The sequence below is a fragment of the Phaethon aethereus genome (genome assembly GCF_964289735.1).
Source record: "Phaethon aethereus genome assembly, chromosome: 5".
Lineage (NCBI taxonomy): Eukaryota > Metazoa > Chordata > Aves > Phaethontiformes > Phaethontidae > Phaethon > Phaethon aethereus.
The window spans coordinates 8,933,952-8,960,441 of record NC_138579.1 but is presented as its reverse complement, the minus strand read 5'-3'; the positions used below and the strand labels follow the sequence as shown (position 1 = coordinate 8,960,441).

General features: G+C 37.4%; 1 protein-coding gene across 2 annotated transcripts in view; it reads left to right on the top strand.

Moving 5' to 3' along the window:
- Positions 1–26,490, top strand: part of PPP2R5E (protein phosphatase 2 regulatory subunit B'epsilon) — a gene marked incomplete at both ends in the record, with an annotated part of 68,307 nt that overhangs the window by 29,650 nt on the left and 12,167 nt on the right. For both annotated transcript variants that reach the window (XM_082000479.1, XM_082000478.1), the window contains 3 exons: positions 9,962–10,158; positions 21,458–21,559; positions 23,685–23,777. In XM_082000479.1, the coding sequence (XP_081856605.1) occupies positions 9,962–10,158; positions 21,458–21,559; positions 23,685–23,777 (392 nt within the window). The remainder of the gene's footprint in view (positions 1–9,961; positions 10,159–21,457; positions 21,560–23,684; positions 23,778–26,490) is intronic.

The following is a 26,490-nucleotide window of genomic DNA, read 5'->3' as shown; positions in this document are numbered from 1 at the left end:
GCTTTTTTTGCAAAGGTGTTTCTTAGTAGTCTGGAACTTGCAAACAGCTTTCTGTTTTTTAGATATTCCCCCCCCCCCCAAGTAATCTGGAAACCATGAAATGCTTGTTACAAATTGCTAGTCTTGCCATTTTCTGATATTTGCCATTAATTTACAACACAAAAAAATAAATTTGTACACTATAGCAAGATAAAGTTGAAGCTGCAGTGTAATCCATCGTTCTCTCTAAAATGAACAGAAACAAAGTACAAGATAAAACTGATACAAGCATAGCATGACAAAGGTGAAATAATGAGCTGAGACTTGTGTCTCTATTGACATAATTCCAGTGCTCTATTAAGAATTTAGGAATGGATGGAAGATGGCAGGATCCTAGAGACTAGCTAGGCAATTAAAAATACATTGAAAAACAGCCTGAAGGACTGTCAGTGATTTTAAAGGCAGTAGGGTGACCCAGTGGAGCACAAGGTTACTATTGTTTAGCTTTGCTCTGCATTTGTAATTTGAGAAATCACCTGGAAAATTGATGTCTCTGTTTACATGGTGTTCCTGTCTCTGGTCTTCATGATGTGTTTTAGGGCAGAGGAGCTGAGCAAGTAGGTGAGTTCAGCTTGTTTTGGATTTGCATTTGCTCTACCTGTAGCTTTTGCTATTCAAACGTCTACAGAAAAAGATTACTGTAATTGTGGTGTACAGCTCCTGGTAACAGCTGAAAGGTACCAGTGAAAGGTTTGGCACTTGGAGGCATTACTAGCTAGAATTGAGCAAAGGTGTAAGGAGCAATACTTACTAATCCTGGAGTCTCAAAAAAACCAGCTGCAAAGTTTTTTCATGTAGTCAGTCTTTCAGTCTTGTGTTTGTAATGGAGCATGATGTTAAAATTCAGAGATTTTTAAGTTTGTGGATATTATGATTCTTAGGCTAAGGATGTTCTAACACAGCTCTGGGAGCTCCAAAGTGTGAGCTGATTGTAGTGGATTTTAGTGTTGTCTCCCAGCTTAGTATTGGGTTGTTTTTTTACACACCTAGCTAAATTAACATGTCAGTGCCTAAAAACACACAACAAACCAAACCCACCAACAAACAAAAAAACCCCCCCAAAACAACAACAAATCCTGAAAGGGGATGTAGGCTTATGTTTGTACAAATGTAGAAAATAGAAGACAGTTTCTTTTCCCTGCCTTCTGCTCCCCCACTCCTGCTCCCCCCCCTTTTTTTAAGAACATCTGAATTCCATCTCTTTTTTTTTTTTTTTTTCCTCCTCTCCCCCTTGGAGAAGACTTTGAAAAGTAACAATTATGTCTTTCATATCTGATGGTGGAAGGTTAGGCAGAAGGTGTGTGGGAAAGGTATCCTGATAATTTCTTCACTACCTCAGGGTCAGTATTCTCAAGTGGCAGGAAAAATACGGACAGCAGCTCTCTCTGGTGACTGTTGAGCAAACCTAGTGACTTCAACTCCTCTGAATGAAGGTTAGCTTGTACTTTGAAAGTGCAATTCAGTAATAAGCTACTTAAAACAACTAGCATAAACTTGCTGAGCCAGTATAAAAGAAACTTGAGTCAGTCCAGGAAAATTGGCCACAATAACTCACAGTGTTTCAGCACAGTATTTTTGCCTTCTTTTGGGATTTTATGCCACGTATTCAATTTAGGAAATGGAAATAATATTTATGTGTATTTTTGCCAGCCTTTTTGCTTCCCTTAAAAAAAACCAAATCGCTAATCGTTGTTTTTGCAATATTAGTAAAAATTTGTGGGGAAAGGGGAGAAAGCAACCTACAAAACCAGTGATCAGCTTGGGGTGGAAAAAGCAAGTGTTAATTTGATGTCTAGGCAAACTCACCATAAATAATGTAATGGGGTATATTAAAGATGTCACAGAGTGTCAGGAACCTCCAGATACGTAGCTGGTTAATCAAATCTAGCCCCTAAGCACTACTCATTCATTCTTGTTTTGCTTAAACACTTTGAGCTCCTATTTTTTCCCTTTAAAATATGCTGCTACTTTCACTGTGTTACTAATTTCCCAAACAGTTTTTTCCTCTCTGTCTTTTCCAAGTCTCCTGCTCATGCTCTACCTCATTCTCTTTCTCTCTTAGTCCTTTAATACTTTTCTATGTTGTTGCTGTTCCTTCTTTGGCTTCCCACTCTGTCCCCTTCTCATAATATTCACAGCTGCTCTACCGTTCTTCCATCTCTTCTGACATTTTTTTGGTACACTTGCTTTTCTTTTCTCCCATCAATTTTTCTTTAACATTTGTGTCGTTTGAATCCTTTCCTGTACGTTCTCTGCTGTCTTCTTTGGCCTGGATCATTTTTGGCTTGAATGTACTTGTAGGTAGAATAGGTAAACTTTGACTGTCTTGGATTGCTCCATTAGTCTAAACTCTTCCCATTCATTGAAGAACTAAATGAGGAGGAGTTGAAAAGTGTTGTCAACTTACCTAAGGAAGAAGACATTGCTGCTTGATTATGGGAAGACATGGATAGTACTACTAAGTGGTGATCATTAGTGCTAGCATGAGGGGACACTATAAACTACCAAATATTTTGTGAGTCTCTATTTTTGTGGGACCAAAACAGCGATTGGTATACCCAAATACCCTGGTAATCTTGTCTTCCAGTAGTTGCTCATGAATTCCCATTATCCACTAAGTATTTCCTTGATTGCTTATTATTATCTGAGATGTTTGATATAATTCCGTTTCATAACGGATTCATTAGTGGTGAGTAAGAGTATCCAAACTTGTAAAACCTAGGGCATCCTGGAAGCTTTCTACTCACTTGAGGGTGACACATCATCAGTGCTAATTTGCGCTAATGCAGTACTTCTACAACGAGGATATAATAATATTTTCTGTGGCGCATCAGTAGTTTTGACAACCAAGCTTGTGGTCTTGGTCCACTTCCAATTTGAAAGATGTTTACAGCACAAGACACCATTGGGGTAGGCAGTGGTGGGATGGACAAGCATTGGTCACAGATTGACAAAGCATAGCCTAAAGGAATCTTTTTGTTGAAACTTTGACTGCCATGGCTCTGGATTGAGCCATATGGGTGACAGTGAGGAGGCTTAAATTAAACTGTTGCATGCACCGTGCCTGCTGTGGAAGTAGGCAAAAAGTTTACTTGAAGTTTCATAAACTTTAAAAGTACGGTCTTTTTATTGTCAGTTTGTTTTTAATTCTTGGTCTTGTGATGAAGGAAATGGCAGCCCTTTATCCATGTGTTCTATTAAGGGTCTGAAGCTTGTGAGACTTTATATACATGAGTAAAGGCAGAATTTTGTTTAAAATATTTAAAAGTATAGCTACACTATAAGATTTTGGCCGTGTATATGACTAAGAGTATGTCTGTTAAGGAGTATCCCCTGTTGCTTGTAATGCTACTCCATGTGCACTCAAGGCACTCAAAACAAATGCTGGATCTGCACTGCTTTCAGACTACTTGTCCCAGTAAATGATGTCTGTTGAAAATCTCTGTGAAATGCATTGGCAAGCAGTAGAGGGATTCAAAATATCCAGGCTCCCTGTGAAACTACCCAGGAAACTCACACTTGGTGAGGACTTGTTCAGTTTGATCCAGGAGAAATTTATGGTCAGGGAAATAATTCTCAATTTTGTGATGGATTATCTGAGGAGACACTGATTGTCAGGAGAGGTGGTGGATTATGTCCTGTGGTGCGCTTCTAATCATGCATTTTGAATGTGCTGGAAATAGTATGTTAATGCTGTGCTTTTCTTTTTGTGCATGTTCACTTGTGAAAGTCAGCTTGAGTTTGTCCCACTGTATTTATTGCTGTGTGAATAATGTTGGTACTGGTTAGACTTTATATATTTGGAACACAATGCCTAACTGGTGCCCTGCCTGTGTAATTATTAAGTATAGAGAATGGGTTGGGAAAACAGCTTTGAAAAAAGCACCTATTATAAATGAATGATTATTGACTTCACAAAGCATTCATAATATTGACAGCCAGTCAGGATAATTAAATGAATTCAATCAAGATAGTGATTATTTTTCTGAAGAATGTGTCTAAGAAAGAGGGCAAAAATTTCTTGGCATCTTAAGACTACTGTGTAAAGTGGCTTATAGAAATGTGTCTCATTATGTACTAGGGTATATGTATGACAGGACCTCGAGTTGGCGAAAGCTTTGAGCTGGGTGTTGCTAGATCTTTTCTTGAAGTGAACTTCTCCAAGAAGACCGAAAGCCTTTAAAATTCAAATTTAGAAGTTTCATTTGAATATAAACTAGAAAGTTAGCTTCTTACAAAATAGAATCTTCCTAGTGACTTCTGGGGGATAGATGTAGACATAAAGAGATTTATGCACAACTGCCTACTTTGTGCAGGTAGGTTCTTGCTTCAGTTGTCTGTTATGTTTAACTTGGTGGCTTGGCGAGTGTCAGCAAACCTGGAGGGGTTTGTTGGGTTTTTTAGACCTTTTTTGTCACGAGGAGATTTTACTTAACTAGAATGCTAGGCCTAGGTTTATTTAACAACTGGAAGATACGGAAGCTGAATTAAAAATGGGGAATTATTTCGCTGTTGATAGGGCAAGAATATCGGAAACAGTCTCGATGGGTGGAGGTGAGTGAATACAGAGTTCTCAGATGTTGGGAAATTATAACGAAGTTCTTAAAATTAGTGTGAGTAAAAAAGTTACTATTAATCTGTCCTCCATTTCAGACATACTTCAATTTTAGTATGAGTTCATATTTTTCATGCTTAATGTGGTGTTTGCCTTTACTATTGTACAAGAAGATGATGCTAGTTCTTTATGCAAATATCCTCTTCAAGCTAATTAATAACAGTAATGCATATACTGGAAGCAATAGTTATTCGGAGGGCATTTTGATTTTTAATTATTAATAAATCAGAGAATAGTTTGGATTGGAAGGGACCTTTAAAGGTCATCTAGTCCAACCCCTGTGCAGTGAGCAGGGACAGCTTCAACTAGATCAGGTTGCTCAGAGCCCCGTCCAACCTGACCTGGAATGTTTCCAGGGATGGGGCATCTACCACCTCTCTGGGAAACCTGGGCCAGGGTTTCACCACCGTCATTGGGAACAATGTCTTCCTTGTATCTAGTCTAAATCTGCCCTCTTTTAGTTTAAAACCATTACCCCTCGTCCTACCGCTACAGGGCCTGCTTAACAGTCTGTCCCCATCTTTCTCATAGGCCCCCTTTAAGTACTGGAAGGCTGCAATAAGGTCTCCCCAGAGCCTTCTCTTTTCCAGGCTGAAAAACCCCCACTCTCTCAGGCTGTCTTCACAGCAGAGCTGTTCCATCCCTCTGAGCATTTCTGTGGCCTCCTCTGGACCTGCTCCATGTCTTTCCTGAGCTGAGGGCTCCAGAGCTGGATGCAGGACTCCAGGTGGGGTAGAGGGGCAGAGTCACCTCCCTTGACCTGCTGGCCGTGCATTAATAAACGTTCTGATAGCACATATGTGTGTGCAGGGTAGCATGTGTGAGCAAATCCTAGTTTTGTTTAATATTTTATATGCAATCTGCATAATTTGTTTTGTTTTATTCTAATTCTAGGCCCTCTACTGTCTTGTGTCTGCAATCTGTGATTTTTCTTTACAGTCGCCATGCTGGCTTAAGCAGCTCAATCCTTCCCCCATCTTCACTTCTTCACTTCCCGGCATTACACCCTTCATTGCAAAACTACAGGCTGAAGTGGATCAGGGAACTGATCCAGGTGTTCAGTGTTTCCTCCTTCTTGGCTTTTTGCTACCACTGAGAGCAAAACCATAGGTCAGTTCTCTGGATGCAATTTTGCTGGTTTGATGCATAGTTTTAGTTTTCTATGATTCAAAATCGGTTACTTGTAAATTGCTTTAATTAAAATATGAATTTAGTATAAACATGAATATTTTTTATATATGTTAGAGTTTTGCAGTAAAAGTATGTTGTCAGATTTTTATGTCTTTATTTGATAAAAGGATGCAGAAGGCAGAGGCTGCAGAGATGATTGATGAGAAGGGGTGGGCTGGTTGGATTAGGATTATTTTGGAAAAAGGCTATTAAGGGAGAAACCGAATGGCTTTGGCCATTTTAGCATTAGTATTTCAGCCCTTGTATTTCAAAATCTGTACAGTTTTAAATGGCTAAAGAGAAACTGCCAAGCCTGAAGATTAATTTTTAGCAAAGACCTGAAAATGAGGAGAGTTCTCACAGTCATCCAGATGGAAGTTTATCTTTCTTTAAATTTTGATTTTAATAAATGTGTACTCTCCTGTGCATTGGGCATAAATCACACATGCCACCTAGTAGTGTCGTTTTGATTTTATTTTATAGATTATTAAGTATTATAGTTATTTACACAGATTTATTAAAGCAATTGCGCAATTTTCAGTTAGTTCAACTGAAAGTGCATACAACATAATATTTCAGGTTATTCAATTTTGGGCCTAAATGTTGGGCTACGTGTTAGCACAAGAGTAAAATGTTGCGGAATTCATTGAAAGCTCTGAACATTCTTCTGCTGAGAAGAAAAGTATTTGTTGTTTTTCATCAACTAACTGCGAACATCTGTAAGGAACTGCATGTTTCATATCAAGCCACTGCATTAAGGAGTTCAGCTCTGCTGTGAAGCTCAGTACCAGTGCTCTCCCTGCTCCGAGTAGTGGCATGAGGATGGCTGGGGAAGTCCATGCTTAGTGATCTTTCAGAAAGGTTTGTACAACTGTGAAAGAGGTGTTAGAGGATTAAGGAAAACACCAAGAAAAAAAAAAAAGAAAACCCAAACTAAAAAAAAAACAAACCCAAAATAACCGCCCACAAAAAAACAAAACCAAAAAAACAACAAACCCCAAACCAACTGATGGCATGGTCTCAGTGGGAAGGTTGGGAGCATGCAATACTGATTTTACTGATTTCTGCTGCCCTTTTCTTCTGCTGTGCATATTAGAACCCCCTAAAATTTACTCTCATATGCTTTTCCTGTTTCCAAGTAGAAAATCTTAGGCATTACGTATTAGCCTGTTCCCAAGGCACCCTGAATTCCGAAGAATAATGAGAAATATTATTGCGTGAAACTTCTTGCAATTTTATTTTGTAGTGAGAATGGCAACTTGCTTAATAAAAAAAAGCAGATATGACCAAAACAATTGGTTTGTGGGGTTTTATTTGATGGGGCTCTGGGGTTGGTTGGTTTGTTTGTTTGTGGGTTTTTTGGTTGGTTGTTCCTTTTTTTTTTTTTTCCACTTTGCCCCTAGAGTTTGCATGGCTCATTGACGTAGTAAGGCTGACATGAATTTCATGTAGTGTTCTAGAGTGGTTTTTCTTGAGAAGAACTTAATTATATTTTTCATTTTGTTCCCACACCTCCAGATACTTAACTGGAGGAAAAAAGAAAACAAACTTTTATTAGTTATTTTAATTCTTTAGTTATTTTTTTAATTTTTATTTAATACCCACCCTACCTTAAAACTATTGTGATCTTGAGTCATAAGAGTCTGGCTATAACTTGTGCTGAATTGTATCTTAATGGATTCCCATTTGATTTCAGCCTGTGTTTTTCCTTAACTATGATATCCTTTTTGGTCAAAGTAAATGTGTGCAAGCCATGTAGAACAACGCAACCAAACCCCCATTATGTTCATGTAACATCCTAGATTTTATTGATACCATTTACATGTTGTCAAGTTCTGTGGTGGATTATAGATAGCATGAGAAAGAGTGGAAGCTAGAATTAAAAATAATACTCTTGAAAAGTAACTAATTGCACTTTAATATTTTTTTTTTTTTCCTCCCAGCTTGGATTTACAGTCCGTCTTTTCAAAGAAATTGTTAATCAATAAATAGTTGCCTGCTTGCTAATAACAGTGAATTCTGAAGTCCGTTCTCCTTTTTTGTATTATTTGAGTGCAGGTAGTCAAGAAAGCAGTCACAAGTACTTTGCTTCCCCAGGCCCTTTATCTCCTGTAAGGCTGTAACCTTAGAAAGGATGGTAATAGAAGTGGGTTTTTTTTGTAATGGATGATCGCTAGTGTGTTTCTCTGACTTCTTAGCTTATCTTAGGTTTCAGCACGGCCTGCTGTGAGGCATTTGAGAGTGTGCGAGAGACCTGGCCAGTGGAATGCCTTTAGGGTGACCTAGTTTGAGGACCTTCAGTTTTCCAGAGGTGTCTGGGTGGGATTCTTCTGCCTTGTAGCTTTTCTTGTTGGGGTTTTGCAGGACCACGTTCCTTGCATCTTCTGTGCCACCGATGAATACAGCCTTTGGGAACGTGGAATGAACAAATCTGATGATACAAGTGTGGTATCATAACTGTATCACTCCCCCCCGCCAATTCTCTTTGGACACAGCTGTTGTAGAGCTTACCCAAGCCTAGTGAATATGAGATTGGTGTGTGCTGCCTGATATCATCAATCAAACTTTATACCAAGATCTTGGTGGTTCTTTGCGGGATGCAGTTTGCTGACTTATTGAATCTTGTCACTACCGCTGTTCTGTAAGCAGAAAAAGGTTGAATAAACTGTTGTCCTTTACCATGTCAGGTCAGAAAATATGTAGCATCTTTATTTGTACCGCAATCCTTTTATTTATATTCATTCTTTTCAGTGTTTAAGCAATGTAGAGAGTTGATGTGAAGTGCCTTGGGATCCTTGCATCTCTAGCAGTACTTAAAACTACTGTAAAAGTACATAAAACTATGCAGCTATATACTATGACCTTGTAGTATTTCATAGGTCTTTTGAACTTGAAACTAGTAAATGTTGTGTATGTGGTTTTAATTAAAACAGATTCATGGTACTTTATCCTTAAAACTACTGTACAACTGCTAACATTTCCAGTGTTTACCAAGTATTCCTTAACTTGACATACTCTTGTGTCAACAATAAGAAATTCCATCTTAGGCTGGCTTTTTACTAGTATGTTCAAGCTTTAAGAAATAAACATAAATTCTTTACTATTGTAACTTTTCTAGTTGAAATCAGCAGAATTTTTCCTTTACGTGTTGTATTGTGGCTTGGAAGGTCATTTGCTGGATTCTGGTGCTGACAGAGCATTTGTGCCTTTAAAAAAAAAAAAAGTAGATCAAAGGAAGTGAAGTGCCCTCTAGGCTGAGGGCATGCTTTCAGAGTAGAAATGCGTATTTCATTTTTGCAGCTTTCTGCTATTGTTAGCCTCTTGTGTACATGAACATCAGATAAACTAAGCTTTCTGTGTACTCTTTTGATGCACTTGGTAAACTAACAAACCACTAAGAAGTTGATGTTCCTTTTATTATTTTATTAAGTCTTTTATCTGCTGAGAATTAAGAAAACAGAGCAAAAGTAGTAAGTAGTATATTCTGCTCACTTATTGGTCAAGCACATACTATTATTTTGTGTGAAAATGTTCCTGTTGATGCATGTTATATGTTCATAATGCAGAAAAAAACCCTCCCTGTGTTTCAGTAAAACTGATTTTGCTATGGAAAGTGTCAACATGAGGGTAACGATTGAATCTGAAAACTTCTTTGCGGAATTATAGTCTTGCTATGTATTCATATACATTCTCATGTATATTCATATGGAGTTATAAATGACGCAGTGTTCTTAGAAATATAAATTAATCAAGCTTCATCTGTTTGACAGTTCTTTCATCCTTCTTTGGAGTGTAAGTTAACAATGGTGAATGTCAGCCTCCAGTGAAAGCAGTGGTATATTTTAGAATTAAGTCTTGAATGTTGTGTTTGCTTTCTCCACTTCAACCTGGATTTTTTTGGTGAACTTTATTTTCTTAATAGCAGGTGATGATTAAATTACTTCTGCAACATATTGTTGATGATCTCAAACACTCAGTAGTAACACAGTTCCTGTAAGGGGTTCCTTTGTTAATCTGAGCTCTGTTTTACAAAAATTGTATGAATGCTTCTGTCCTTTGAAATTGATCTTCAAAAAGAAATCCTGTTTTGTATAATAAGATGCCAGACTCACGAAGATTTCCTTTCTTGTTTCATAGACGTTCCATCTTCAGAGCAGCCTGAACTGTTCCTAAAGAAACTTCAGCAGTGCTGTGTCATTTTTGACTTCATGGACACGCTTTCAGACCTTAAAATGAAAGAATACAAGCGCTCCACTCTTAATGAACTGGTGGACTACATTACAATAAGCAGAGGCTGTTTGACAGAGCAGACTTACCCTGAAGTAGTTAGAATGGTGAGTTCCTTCTTTCTCATGGGCTCTTTAAATCCACTTGCATTTCCAGTTACGCATTGTGGGCGAAATTGAACCCTGGAGTAGGTGGATTAAATAAGGCCTTTGTTTTGTATTTTCTACTAGACATCACTTGGGGATAATTCTCCAAAGACAAAAATAAGAGTTTTTATATATTTTTAATTAAAGCCAAGTAGATGATGGTTATTATAATGTCACAAATGTATGAAAGGAAACCTGGATTGTTTCCTGATGGAGAAAGCCAGCAGCTATAAAATCAGTCCCTCACATTTTCCCCCACCTACCCTCCCTCTCTCTCCCCAATTTAAATAATGGAACAATTTTTACAAGTTTGTTATCTTGCTTTGAACTTTATCCAAGCTCTTGAGTGTGTACCTTTAGGCCTGTGCACAGATAATGATTTTTAATTAATAAATGCTACAGATATTGTATAGGATCAGTGTGAAAATTTTCTGGTTGTATTATGTGAATTCATAGCAGATGCTGTTAGATTGAGCAAGATTACTCAACAATAAAGCCATACCTTGTATATATAAATTGTCAAATAATAGTGTTTTCAATGTAAAAATGGAAACAGTAGCAGATGCTAGCTATATAGTGAAGAACGTTCATTGTGATTGGCAAAAACAATCACTGCTTTAAAATGTTTATTCTGTGCTACCATACAGAACCCGTATAACCTGTTATCTAAATGATAAGGCAATTAATTAAATATAGATTTGGTGATGTTGGTTTCCTAACGGTACTGTGTGATCATGGAATCCACTGGTGATGTAAGAAGAGAAACATAACTGGATTTTACATTGCATTATATATGCTCCTTATTTTTTTCTGACACAGGTACATGCTGTGTTGCTTGCCTGTGATAAAAGTAGCTGTAAATTGTGACGGAATCATCAAGCAGTTAATAGTGAAGGAAAAAAACCAGAATTAGGGCTGTATGGAAAAAATCTTAATATGTCGTCTTTGTGTGTATGCATTGTCAGAACACCTGCAATTGTGTGGTCAGATTCTTCCCCTTCTCCCTCACCTTCCCTTTCTCCCTTCGGTACTGGACCAATCTTCTGAATGAACTGCTTTTCAGTCTGTTGTGTTATTTGATCAGCACGTGGTCTAATGCACCACTCAAATACTGGTCTGAATACAGAATTACTAGTTCTTTTGCTGATGCTGCACTGTAGTATCTAACTGGTTTGCAAATGTTAGTTTAATCTTACTTGTACCCCTTGTGTTGAACAAATTATATAATACCCTTTGTATAGACAGGACAGTGATGCATAAGTAACTTCAATAAAATTGGGTACTTTTCTGTGTGTAGAAGATGCTTCCAAATTCAACTCCTGGGAGAATTTTTTTTTTTTTTTTTTACCATTTCTGTTACTGAGGTTGTATTCATGCATTGACTTTGGTTATAGTTGTTTACTACAGCAACGTTTGTAGTATAAAGACTCTGGAAGTTAGTGTTGTCTTAGGTTGGGCCCCAAGCTACAAGGAAAGTTTGATCTGTAACTGCTCGGAAAGTTCAGTTTCAATCATAGATCATAACCTGTGAAACAATCTGAACTTGAACTTTAACTTGAACTATAGAAGAGATGCAAAACACCTTTGGTAGCATGTCCTACTGTCCCTACAGTCACTTACGTTGATTCACAAAGGAGTTTTTATCTTAAGGAAATGATGCATTGGCTAAATAGGTTGAAAAGCAATTTTCTTAAATATAGTCTGTAACTATGATATGGAGGAGTCACTGGAAGTAAAGATCGAGCTTGAATTTTGCCAGTGGATTTCACAGATATTTGCTAATGAAGCTTCAAGAATTCCAGTTTCAGCTTAGCTCATTTTTGATGGAAAACTGTTTTATCATCTTTTTACTTTATATTATTATTTCCCTGATCCTTTCATTGCATCATGCCCTTCTTCATCTTACTTTCTTCTGCCTTGCATTTGGGCTCCAGTGATGAACTGAAACTACGTTTTCTCTTCAGTGCTAGGCTACTTAAGCAGGGATGGACTGAGAATATTCTCAAGTCCTGTATCTGGCTATTCAGTGGCCCTGAACTGCCCAAACCTGTATTTTTTTACAAATAAAAAGATGACCAAGTAATTAGGGCAATGGACAATGTTTTTTTCCTAAAGAATTTCCTGAGAAAGCTGTAATATTTAAATTGTTTAAGAAACTCTAGCCTGCAACAGACAGCAGTGCTTTGATGAAGGTGTAAGCTATTAGAAAGCTGGAGTCCCCTAATTGTGCCTGTCTCAACCAGCAGTGTTCTTGGTGCATGTGCTCTTGGAAAAACACCTTGGTGGTTGTATTCCATGTGAGCAGAATGCTGTGTTCTGGTATTGGATTTATGTGAGTGAATCCGTGCTAAATGCAATAATGATTTCTGTTCATCATCCCAACGAATGCTAATGCAGTGTTTCTACTAAACCATGTCATCAGGGATTTTGTGGGTTGCAGATATTTTGTATTTTACAGGTAGGCTATGTGGTAAAAATGCTTCCCCCCCCCCCCCCCCCCCCGGTCCTTGCCTATAAAAGCGAGACTTCTCCATCACTTTGAGTACAGTTATACAGGCCTAGAGGGAAAGATAGGACTTTCCAGTATTATATAAAATAAGTTTTCAGCACATACTGCTTGGTGAAGAGACAGCATTGGTCACTTTGTGCTGAAGCATTATGTTTGGTGGAAAATGTTCTTTGCAGTAGGTGCACGTTTTTGTTTTAAGCAGAGTTGTGCTCATAATCTTATACTGAGACAGACTTAACTGTACGCAGTTGACTTCATGAGTGCAACTGCTGCCTTTAGCTGCTTTTGAGGATTTTTATCTAGGTCTCCAACTGTGTTCACAAAGGAACTGTCATGTTGACAATCTCTGACCTGTCATGATAGTGAAGAAAACAGCAGTATCTATGTCCTGACCAAATTAACGTGCCCATTGACTGCCTGCCACAATTGTCATGGGAGTATTTTGATTGAAAGACCAGTATCTTAAAACTGATCAAAATGGAGCACAAATGTTCTTTGTCCCTTTGGAAGGTCTTCTCCTTGTTACATTTAGTGTTTATGAATCCAGGGATTAATATTTCATGTTTGGCCCTTTGGGCTACTGTAATTTGGAGGTGAAGGTATTGTAAATGGGGAAGAAGAAGCTGTTTTGTGAGATTTGGCATCATTTAAGAGAAGAAAAGAAGGTCCACCAGTCTGAAGCTGATATTTTAAAATTTACTAGTATTTATAAAGAAGGATTAATGGCTAAAGTGCTCTCAATTATCTAAAATGTCAAAAAAGTGATATCTATGGAAGAGCTTTTTTTTGTTTTTAAGTTTTATAATGTATATGTATATTAATGTTCTCTGTTCATGGCCCAAAAGGAGTTTGGTTTTACAGATACTATGATACAAAAAGGTTCCCTGTAAATTTCTCCAGAAACTCTGCTATTTTTAATTACTTCTAAAACGTGATGGTGTTATGATGTAAGGGTTTGAAAAACAGTCATTTATGGTAGCCAGTATAACAGGTCCTGGATATTTTTACTGCCAGTCATCCTAAATTCATGCTGTTAAAACCTTAATCCCTAATTGTAATATCACATATTTTCATCTTGTTCTCTTGAGCATATGGTATGATGTTGTGTATAGCTAAATGTGAAATCACTTGGCTATTTGTCAACCTGTGTGCATGTCCACTTCTGTAAACCACTCTTTTTAGCTTGATGTATACAGAAGTGTTTGGCATGTTACTGGTTATTTAAAAAAATAAAATAAAATTGAATTTACTAATGGCCACCAAAGCAAGTTTGCAGTGGCCTCATCGTCAGAAAGAGCGGTTGGGATTTATGTTAATGGCCATAAGCTGGACAGATTTATTCAGGAGGCTATTGCTCAGTACGCTTCCCCTGCAGTTTGATGTGTTGTTCAGAAGGGCATATGACATTCTTTAGAATTAGCCTAGTCTTAGGCCCTTGCCAATTAAACCACACTCTGCTAAGATGGAAATGCCAGTAATATGACTTTATGAGCCAATAATTGGACAGTTAATCTAAAACTTGTTCCTGTCTGAGCAAGATGTGGAGGCTTAAACTAATGATGCTGATTTTTCTGGTAGATTAAGCAATGGTAGTTGAATGAAATAAATGTTTGTTATTATCTGTGGTATCCTAAAGGGTATACGTAGTAGAGCTTTTTGTGTTTTCTGGGTATTAAGACATAGATTGAGGAAACTGATTTCCTTCATTTAAAAAAACGGATGGGAAAAATTGACAAGCTGTTAAACTGAGAAATCTAGATGAATCTCTTTGTTGGTGAGCAACATTTCAGCTCTCCTACTTGCTTCTTCAAAAATTGTAACCCAACCCTTGACGTGTATCGTGATGTTTATACAACTTCCACGGACAGTTGCCAGCCCATAAGAGGTGGCTAATGAAACTTTTTTGAGATATGCTTTTCTCCTCTCTTTTAAGTCCAGAAATGCCTTTAGCTTCCTGTCGTCGTCTTTAGTGAAGTAAGACTAATCTCTATAGCCAAAGTGAAACAGTATATTAGGTGTCTTGTGGCTTAGGAGCTGTGTTGAGCAACAGGGTGAAAAAAACTTGGTTAAAGGAACACCCAAATAAATACAAAAAATTACATTTAATGGTCAGATTCTGAGGGTTTTTTTTTCTTTTTTTCCTCCTTTTTTTCTGCTGACAAATCTAGAGGCATGGCGTTCCTTTTACTGCAGGTTTGTCTCAACAGATGTGAGGGCAGAGTCTGATCAGGAATTTGACAGACCTGTTAAACATAAAGAATATCTTGTTAAGCCATGATTTTTTTAGCGTGTTAAGGAACCTATTTTTAGGAAGTATTCTAGCTGTTAGACTTTATAGGCATTATGAATTTCTTTATTTTCTATAGCTTTAGCTATAGCTTATGACTAAGTATGACATCCTGCTTGCTAAACGTTCATCCCATTTAGGGTTTAATGTTCTTGGATAGAGATTTTTATGCAAGTGTATGACCTGTATTCAGTCTTACATTTTTGATGTAGCAAAAATCCTGTGCATATGTTCCTATTGGTTCTTTTATTAGATTTAAAAATACAATACTGAATGTCACTTTGAGTTTAAGCGAGTAAATGAAATCATATACTCTTACAAGAATTGACAAATAATGTCTCTTTTTCTAATATGAATTTTACGTAACTTAAGGAATTAATCTTAAACTCAACTTGAATCACTAGGAGTTCAACAGATTGTTTTGAAACCACCTGAAATGCTGAAAGGAAGATGCAATGTCCCTTGACCCCCAAAATGGACTTCGATTAAAAATTGTCATGTAGGTACAGCCATGATGGAGCAAGCATGCTATCGAAGTTTTTAAAAAATAGATAAAAATCACATCATATTTTAATTTTTCTTGTTTCTTTAATGTGAGGGTTATCAATTCTGTAGAAGCAAGAAAAGAATCTAACTTTGGTTTTTTTTCTGCATTATTTCCCAATTCTTCTGTTGGATGCTTTTTACTATCTTCACATTCTTTATACACCTAGTTTGTACAAAACCCACTATGCTTATTAAAAGAACAGGCTCTGATGTTCTGTACTGCTCGCAAAACCTAAGTTGGAGGCAGCTCCCCATGCAGTAGTTGTCCCTAATAATTTTTCCCGACAGTATGTAATTACATTTACCCGTATCCATTATTCCTTCTGCTGGTTACATAGGCCTTTCATTTGTCAGACTTTATCTGCATAACAGTACAGTGACTATGTCTAAAGCAAAGAAATAAACTGGAAAAACATTTTTGTTCCAAGAATTACTTGTGTGGACTGCAGCTATTTTTTTAATATTGGGGTTTTTTTACACCCCTACCCTCCATTTTGGCTGTGTCATCTTAAATACCTTTTGAGCATCGTGTCTGTAGATAAGCAAAATGTGAATCTTGTGGTAGATTGTTTTCATGGGTTTTGAATTTTTGGTGTGTTCTTCAGGTTCGAGTCCGAGACAGCATGAGTTTTGTAATGCTGTCTAGAGTTCACGTTCATGTGTTGGCAGGCTTTCACTTGATCTGATGCCTACTTTAGGGATGAGGGGCTCTTTCTGCTGGTGCTGTGTGCTTTAGTTTGTCCGAGATAATTGAGTTACTGCTATCTTTTTTTTAGATTGTATTGTACAGAATTAGCTGGGCACACATTAAATAACTGTTCCACTGGATCGTCTCAAAACATAGTTACATGGAGATGGTGATGAACAGGGTTGTTACCAGTAGAGTAACCTGTTATTGTTCAGGTCTAGGTGACCTAGGGTGGAGTTTCAGAGCTCCAGTTTCCAGCAGCGAGAAGGTGTACCCAGGGGTGCTGCCTGGGTACGGGCCTGTGCTAGCACTCAGGAACTCACATCCTGAGCATGCCTCTTGATGGTGGATCTCCCATTTGTTCTCACTACGCTTTGATGCTTGTGATAGTGAAGTCTTAGGGTTTGTAAATTTAGTTCCTTTTGGACAAAATGTCTACTCCAGGAGCGTACCTAATGCTTTCTAACTTGCTAATGGGCTTCAGTGCAAGACATCACTAGAAAGAAACTCCTCCCTCTGAACATACATAGTGTGGACGTTGCACATGTGGGAGCTCAAAGGAAGGAAGCAAAAATAATCACAGGATTAAAAACAAAGAAACCAACAACTGGCTGGATTCAGAAGCTCTATCTTTCCATTTAGCAGCACAGAGGTTGAGAGGTGTCATGTCTATATAAAAATACCTGTATATAAATAGCTACATACTGCATAGGCAAATGTATATGCAGATGCAGAAGAGATCTGGTGGTATAACGAGAACCAGCCGGGAATCAGGCAGATTCAACCTTGAAATCAGAAGCAGTGGTGTAGTTAATTTAGTAGTGAAACTTTAGGAGAAGAGAGCTGGTGGAATAATTTCTAATTCTTTAAGATAAAATTAGATATTTCTTTTTGCAAGATGTACTGTAGTCAGACTTCTGGGAACAATTCAATGCGTTATATAGAGAGATTATAGCTGAGTGACTGTAGTAGTCACTTCAGGCTCTAAAATATGTAAATCCATATACAATATTAAAAAAAACCCCACATATTTCAGAAGGACAAGTTTAGTGTCTGTTCCAGGGGCCATTATTGTTCTCCCAGTTAGCATATTCATAAATATGGTTTAATTACATTTTATTGTTACTGTATGTTGTTAATATGCACAGTAGTTTAAGCACTATGTGTGTCCATACTTGCTTTCAATTTCATATATACATGGGGTTTATTTGGGAGGTTCAACATACTGGTAACAGAACAGGTGTTTCCTCTGAGCTAATTGGGTATTCATTTATCCTCGTTTTATATAGCAAATGTATTAAGCTTCCCTGTGTGTATGTTTGTTTTCATTTCAGGCTCCATTCAAAAAAACTATTACTGATAAAAACCTTTGTTTCAAACAGCACGGGGTAGGAGCGCTGAGCTGAAATTGAATTTGTGAAGCGTTTCTGTTAGTGACGTCATTTTTATAGTGCTCCAGTGAGGGACAAAGAGGGGACTTCTCAAAACATTTATTCCTGCCTTCAGACTTAAGGCTCTTAGTACTTGCTTTTCTAAAAATTACTTCAAATATAAATGTGGTGATAAAATCAGAGCTTTATTGAAGGCTGTTACTTTTAAGTGTATATTCATAGTTTCATAGTTCTGCATCGCCAGGTACCAGTCATCACATGTGTTCAGAACGTGCAGCTCATTCTTTGTGGGGCTATCAAAGCAGCCTTCCCTATCTTCTTGTTTGCTTTTAATGAATTGACACTGACTTGTAATTGCCTGGAAAACTTTCTGTCTTGTGTCTAGTCCAAGTTGTGCCTGACTGACACACTCACATAGAGTAGAGGTTTCTGGGCATCTACAATTTAAAAATCTATAATATCAGCATTTTTCCAGCTTGATCTTGGAAATTTTAGATTCAGTGGCTATGGGTAGATTTTACTGATATGTTAAATTGGTTTCTGGCACTTGGATGTTCAAATTCTGCATAGTGGGGGAGCAGTGATGTACTTTTCTACACCCAGTTTGGTGTGTGCTTCTGGAAGGGACAGTCACGGAGGACAGCACCCAGATGTCTTTGAGGACGTGATAGGGGAGATTTGTCATGATACAACTTTCTAGAACATTAGAGTTCTGGTGTGCTTTACAAAAATATCATCGGGGCTTGGAGGCGTTCCTAATCAGTGGAAGACGGAAGTCAGTATTGATCAATAGTCCTTTGTGTTGGCTGTGGGAGAGGAATCATCAGGGACTGTATACACAGGCTGGCAGCGATGTCCTCTGGCTTGATGATCCAACAAAGGTCAGAAGAGCAATGATTCAGCTATCTAGCCGAAGGAATTTTGGCATGCTGCTTGGGCCCAGGGATAAATACTAAATAGCTACCTTATGCCTATCTGAGAAAAATTATTCTTTCCAGATTTGATGTAGCGTATTCCCATCTTTGTGTGGTGGCTGTCAAAATCTCTGATGTACAGCTGGGCAGTTCATGCATGGAAGAACTTGTTGCCTTCAGTTCTCCCTTAGAGGCTTATAAACATTAGCCACCTAGAGGCTACTGATTTAGATAAGCATGCTATAAATTGACACTGCATGTAAATGAGCTATCATGCTGTGTTGTTGTGATTAATGTAACTGTAATGGCACACATTATCTTTTAAAATTATGATAACCTGGGGAAATCACTTAAAGATAACCTGTTCTGTCTGTTCTTCTCAGGAGAGTATCTGCGTTTTATTTCCATTTAACTTCTCTTTACTCCTAATGCAAAAAAGAAAATTAAAGAGAGCAAACTGTATACTAAGACCGTATTCTAACTTGTGTTGTATTTATTCTGACATACTAATTTTCTTATGCAAAAAACTGCTTTTGAGTAGCCTTGAGACTGGCCTTTTTTTAGTATGCACTCTCCAGAAGTCATACGGGTTTTGTTACAAGCTCAAGATTCAGGCGTCAGTGCTGGCACGTAACTTAATTGTTGCTAAAACCTTCATACTTCTGTCATGCTTTTAAGACCTTGGCAGTAGCTGCTTGAAGCTTCGTTTAACTTACTTAATTTAAATCTTTCAGGAATTTGTCTTAGTTTAGCTTCTCATTCTGAAAGCATGTACTTCTCCTTGCAGATTTTGCTTGTGCCATAAATGAATATTTATTCCAGCTTTTAAACACAACAGCTGATGAATACTTAGTTTTTTTTCTGATCTATTGGGACAAGTTTCACTAATTTATGAATGGATAAATTTGCAGAAAAATTCTTTCTGGTTTCAAATGAAATTTAAAGCAGGAAAAAGAAATAGCTGCAGAATGCCTTTGCTAGTTCCCAGTTTTGGTCCAAATTCTGAGAAAGCTGGGATTTTTGAATGTGAAGCATTAACCAAAAATGCTGCAGTAAGTATTGCAGAATCCCAGATGTTTGGATCCAGGGTACCAATAGGTACACACACTCCCCCCCCCCGGAATCCTTTGGGTCGTCTACTCCATGTTGTTAATTCTGATCACTTTCCTCCTTTCTCTGATTTTTCATATCAGGGATAGTAGTAGGAGCACAGGAATCCTTGAGGAAAGCCAAAGTGTAACATGTGTGTATTCCTGGAATAGTTATTTGACTTCTCATGCTACTAGAAGTCTTTTCATGAGGGACTTCTGAGAGAAGTGAATGAGTTGGGGAAAGAGGATGGAGAAGGGGGAAAGAGAGTATCTGCTAATAAATGGTAGTAATCCCTTGGCAGGTATGCATACAGGGCAAGCAGAGTTCAGTATCTATCAGCACAGGCTAATAAGTGCTCGATGTGTTAAGGTTGACAGCCATGCGACTTGAAAACATGAGATTTACATGTACAGTGACAGCTTCTGTAAAACGGTGTTCTACTGTAACTGTAGTCAAATACACCCTCTTGTGGCAAGAAGAAAAAAGTCCAAGCAGAAGCCCGTGTGACCTCTTCTTTTTTTTTTTTTTTTTTCCTTTTTTTCTTTGATCATGGTTTGCCTTACTCTTCTTTTGTCTTTCCCATGTGTCCAGTGAATATTTCTCACTGGTATGCACCACATGTGCTTTCCTATATTTTTTTGTTGTTTTGTATTTCTGTTTATGCAATACCTGAATCTGTTCTGTTTGTCTTGCAAATTTTAGAATTCTACTCTATCTTAATCTGATTTTATCAGTATTTGGATTGTATTTAAACTGTTGGCTTTAAAGTGCTTTTTCTTATTCAGTTGCCAACATATTGAAAATAGGCCTTAGAGACTAACTTTAAAACATTTACAGGAGTAAAAGGCTGGAAAAATAAATAAGGATGTTGAAGAACATACTAGTTTTGCTTCTTAAATAGCTTAGTTTGGCTGAACTACTATGAAGGAATCATGTGTAGATGGGTTTAGGAGATAGCATGCTGCTTTTCTCAGCTGTTTCATTAACCAACTTAGAGATGGGTCAAATGCAGTAGCAGAGTGCAAAGAAGCCACATCTCCTTCAAAGTGCAGAAAAGGCCCTACAGCATGTTTGCAGTTTATCAGATTTGCTGCGTAATAAACTGTACACTCCATTCAGAGCTATAATTAACCCAGGAAAGCACTCCGCTTCAGTCTTTGCTGATAGCATGAACCTCCCAAAGCCAAGCAGTCTCAGCAAAATACCTTTAAATAAGATTAAGCAAAGCAAACCAACCATGAAATAAAACTTAGGCTAAGTGACGAGCAAACACCATTTGTTGCTTGCATTTAGTACCAAGTTCTGTACTTGGCGTGAGGTGTCCAGGCATATAATGTGCAACTCGCACTGGCAACTCTTAAAAAGTGCTAACAGATGAGACCGTAAGCAGATATCATTAATGTTTTCCCTGTGCAAAGGAAAATAACCAAGTGTTGTATGAAAACACCTGTAAATGCATGTTGATGACATTTCCTGCAACTCCTCGTTAGTCATGGCTCTCAGCCCATTGATGCCTAGCAAGATTGGGAATTAAATGTTGGTGGCTTCATCTGGAGTGTGGTGGACATAAACGGTGGCAGACTGGGCAATGCTGGGATATCAATGGGAAGAAGAAACAAAAAGCCCTGGAGAAAGGAAAGCCAAGGCTGGTGGCAGGTTTGTAAAGTGACAGGTTCCTTAAACCTGTACTGTTGCTCAAGAACTTCATCAGACAGCAGGCAATAGAAATACTGCTTACGTGATGGAGGATAGAGTAGGTATAGACATAAAGAGTCTTGAAATCTAGTACCTATTTGAAAAGCAGATCTCATTATTCTTTCTTTCACTTTTCAGGTATCTTGCAATATCTTCAGAACTCTCCCACCTAGTGACAGCAATGAATTTGATCCAGAAGAAGATGAGCCCACCTTGGAGGCATCGTGGCCACATTTACAGGTTTTTGATAATTTATCACATAAGAAATACTTATCATTGATTAATGATTAATGATCTGCTAATTTTCTCAGCTTTTTTTTTAAACCTGTGAATCAGGACTGGACTGTGAGACACTAATATTTCTTAATATTGTTCAGGACTACAATATAGTACCTACAAAGACAGGAGAGTACTTTGTGAAATTTGCAAAATGATAAAGCTTTCTTTCAAAATTGTTTTGATGGTGTCCCTCATATTCCTGTTTTCCTTCATTGATTTAAAAATTATTTTGCTTTCCAAACTGCTCTTAAGCAAGAGTATTGTGGGTATGATACTGCTAGCAGTTTTTGCTTTACTGAGCATAGTTAATTTTCATACAAAAGTATACAGGTGTTGTCAGCTGATCAGAAAAATTAATGAGAATCTACATCTCTATCTAAGTCTTCCTTACTCTCCACGGGTTGATGTTTGCTTTCAGGTGTTTGTAGCAGGATGCATGCTCACTGCTGTGTATCGTCCCTTACCCTGTGCCTCAAATATCAACAGGAGGTATTTTGAACAAAGAACATAAATGAATTTTGGAGAAAGCGTCATTGATGCTAATGCAGTAAATTCCGTTATAGAAAATGTAGATGCAGATCTTGTCTGTGTTAGTCGGGACAATGACTCACACCACTGGTAAATTTAGAAGAAGTTTGCCTGAGTAACAGTTTGTGGAGTCTGGGAGTTTCTGTGAGGAAAGGGGCGTGACTGATCTTAGCTTGAAATGAGGATTTTATTTGACAGTTGCATGCACAATCCTTGCTGGTGAGCAGTTTGTTTCACTCTTTTGTGCTCTCAAATTTAGAATCTGTTGAAATGTATGTTTCATCCCTCATTTATATTTAAATTTCACAAAAATTAGAATCTTAAAAGCTTCAAGGCAGCTCTGAACAGCTCTGCCTGCCTGGAAACATCACAGGCAAGCATGCATGTCTTAGCTTATGTCCATTGACACTAGTGCTGTAGTTTTAAAAGTCATTATTTACATGGAAGTGATGGAATTTCTTAGCCAGTGGATGATTTACCATTGTTAGGAAGAAATGCACCAAAATATTTGTCAGGAGTTGATGGAATTGATTTCCTGATGATTTAATACTAGTTATGTAAGCTGTTGCTTTTTCCATGTCATATTTCTAAACCTCTCTCCCTCTTTTTGATTTCCTATTATTTTCTTTCAGAAGTCAGAGAACACTGTCATAAAGCAGCAGCAGTATTGCAGCATATTGGTGTTTGCATGGAAAAGTTTTTAAAATTATTTTAAAACGTAATTTTTTAGCTTCCTTTCTTCTTTCAGTATCAATATTCATACTCACTAAAGTCAGAAGGGAAAAAGTTTTCAGTGGCTATTCTTCTTGAAAAGGTTCAGTGAAGAGAGTTGCTGGCTGGTAGCTCATCTGATCAGTGCCAGGTCCGACTTCCTGTCTTAAGAAGCAACAGCAGACCCTGTTTCACTTCACTTCCTTTTTGCCCGTTTTTTATACTCTTTTTCTCCACGAAATGAAAAATCTGTTGCTGTCCCACTGAACAGTTTAGGCGGAGGTGGAATTGCATGAAAGTAAGCAGGTTTTCTCCAGCCCTGAGGCTAATCTTTACAGTAAGTTAGGAACTTCTGAATAAATTCCAGTTTGTATTCTTCTGTGTTTCAAGTTGTAGTAGAACACTACTCTAAGCAATTTCTAATTTAATTATAGTATTTCTAACTGTTTCACCAACCCTTTCAAATTGTAATGTCTGTATTTGATGTGACTTCAGCAGTTCAGAGGGCAGTTTAAATGTGCTTTCCAATTACTCTAGGAAGCTTTACAAGATGATAACAAGCATTACAAGATTGCAGAGACTGTTTTTGGTGATGAAATGTCTTTGGGGTTAAATAAACAAAGTTAACTTAAAAAGGCCATGTAATTAATTCAAACTCTAAAGTTGCCATTTGATAGAGGAAAGAAACCTTTTTCATCTTTTTAACCTTTTGCTCTGTGGAAAAATAAGTATTTTATTTTCTAGCAAAAGAATTTAGGGAAATACCTGAAACTATAAAGAATAACCAAGTCCTAAACTAAGCCATGTTGGTTTTTTGCTTTTTGTTTTGTTTTGTTTTCTTTTGCAGCTTGTATATGAGTTTTTCATACGATTTTTGGAAAGCCAAGAATTTCAGCCCAGCATTGCCAAAAAGTACATAGATCAGAAATTTGTATTGCAGGTAAGCTGATCTGTTTTCTTTAAGGCTTCATTTTTGGTTTTGAAAAAAAATTCTTTAAAAAGATTTTGTTTAGAATTTGAAAGCGTAACTTTATTTGCAACAGAAAAAGGCTAAACAAGCACATACAATGAAAGTTTTCGATCTACAGCAGTATGGGAAATGTGCGTGTGTTTATCTGTCAGTCTCTGTTGCTAGAGATATATACAATAGTTCAGTTTTGATACCTTAATCAAAATGTTTGTCTCATTGGTTATAAAAGGGAACTGAAACGAAACTGTTGAAAAATGAAAGGTTTACTGTCAAGTAGTCTAAAAATTCTGCTCTGTAAAGAGACTACTTAAAGGCCAGTTTTAATGTGAATCAGTAATGTTAAAATATTTCTGTTGGAAGGGGAGACTACTTCTCCCTTCTATCACTGCTGGAGAGCTGGCAAGGGGCAGAAGTTCATTAAGAAACCTATTCCCAGCGCAGTACTGAAAACAGTGATGCTCTAGTGGTCGTGGAGGAAGTAAAGCAAAAGGCCATATGAAGTTCAAGCTATATTAAAAGCATGGAAGAAGTAGCATCAATAATAAACAACATTGGCAAAGAATGGATAGCTTTATTTTTGTGGTTTGCTTGCTGTCGTTATGGCTGAATGGAGGAGATGGCCTCTGTCAGGCGGTCATCTGGTAGCCAGGTATTTTACACGTATTTAATCTTCCTCCTTGCTGTGTATGAGCTAGGCTTCTTGTGTGCTTTGTTATTTCACTTGAAACTACAGTAGCTGGTCTTCTCTACTGAGGAATTTTCATCCAGGCCTTGGCAGACATCAGAACAGAGGTGACTGGAGGAAGATGTTTTCTGGGATAAGCCAGGAAACTCCATATACGACTTTTGTCTTCAGCTTTTGGGAATAGGCCTGTCTTGTGTTTTCTGTTCCCATTGTGAATTTTTGTATAATGGCAAAGTCAGAAAAAACTTTGTGTTTCAGCTGTATATAGCTTGCTTTTGAAATCAGGGAAATTTAGAAAGATTCCTGTTTAGAAAAGGGAGTTTCCTTGCAGGCTGAGACTTGAGTAAAAGCCAAACTAGAAGTGGTAGGAGATACTCAGCATTTCTGAAGATGTTTCTCTTGTTCCTTTGTCCTGGAACCTTTATTTTTACCTGTAGTGCTCAGACAATTAAAGTAGTGTTTTTACTGTCCTTGTATGTTATTCATATGAAGAATAGCTGAAAAACATAGCTAAGAGAGCAATTTTTATCCTTAAATTCAAAGATTCAAAGAAGGGACTTCAGTTTCCTTCTTAATATCACAAGACCTTTTTCAGTCTACAGAAGCAGTGGGATATACTTTCATTTTTATGTTATCCATCTTCTAAATACAAGAGTTTTTCATCTGGGTCAAACCTCCATGGTGACGTTTCCTTTTTGTTCATCTTAATATTGTTTTGAACAAGGGGCGTGCACCAGTGTGATCATCCAGTACCTGATGGAGATGTAAGAATATGCATGGGGAGGTAATTGCTCTTGACAGATTCTTCAAGACTGATTTAATTTTCTTTAGATACAGCAGTATTGCATTAGAAGGAATGTTTGTGTTCTACTTCAAAATCTGCAGAAAGTAATTCCTAGATGCTCCTGTTATGTGCTGCTGCATGGTGCTGCGACTTGGTCATGACTGGTGCCATCCCACTCACTCCCTTGCAAGGCATTCAACTCTGTTACAATTTGGCACAGGAGAATGGGTGTAAAAGAAGGATATTTTTTTAGATCCTGTTAGCCTTTAATAACCTTTCTTTCATTAAGTAGATTTATCTACTGAAAAAGGGAAGTGTGAGATTTTGAAACCTACTTACCTGAAAATGTATGGTACAAAAATTAAGAGTTCAAAAGAATTCTAGAATTCAGAAGTTCTTGCCACATGCTTAGGTGATGCATTTTTATATATTGCTGTGCACAGTGTGTCATTTTTAAATTCATATTTTTCTATAAATACATTTCCATGTGTATACGTGTTTGTGTTTAGCCTGTAGGAAGTGGGGTGTCCTTCCACGTCTTATTGTGTGTGTTGTGTGTCTAGAGGAACGCCTAAAAATCTGTGACTCCAGATCGCTTACGTAGGAAACCAGTGTGAGACTTAAGAACATTAAGCATGTTTGGTGTTTCATGACACTGACAACACAAGTGTGTCAGTCTTTGAAATCAACTTTCACTCTAAATTAATTTGTTTCTTGAAAATTTGAGGAACTTTAATGAAGTGTTTCTTGGCAGTAAGAATGCCTATATGAAAAAAGGATACAGCTTTTTTTAATGGGCATTTTTCAAGATTTTTCTTGTTTGCATGCTTTTTGCTTTTGTTTTCTGGATATAGACGTGTTTGTGGCTCTCAGCTGTATGTTTTGATAAAATGCTGTACTTAACCGTGTAAGTGTTCATTTCTAAAGCCTGCTTATGTACAGTCTGAAATGGTTGGCAGTGGTTGCTAAGAGACATACTGTTCAAATATATCCACAAGTGCCTGTGTTATGTAGGTTACTATTTTGGAAAATTTATTTCCCTTTTCTTTGTATGCTTAGTGTCAGAATAGTCATGTAAATTATGGAAGTCTTGCAGCTTATCTATAAAAATAAGACTTTATTGTTGAAACCTGATAACAAAGTGGACATAGTATAATAATTGTCCTTTTTTTTTTTTTTTTTAATAAGAGACTGAGTCTTAGTTCAGCAATATT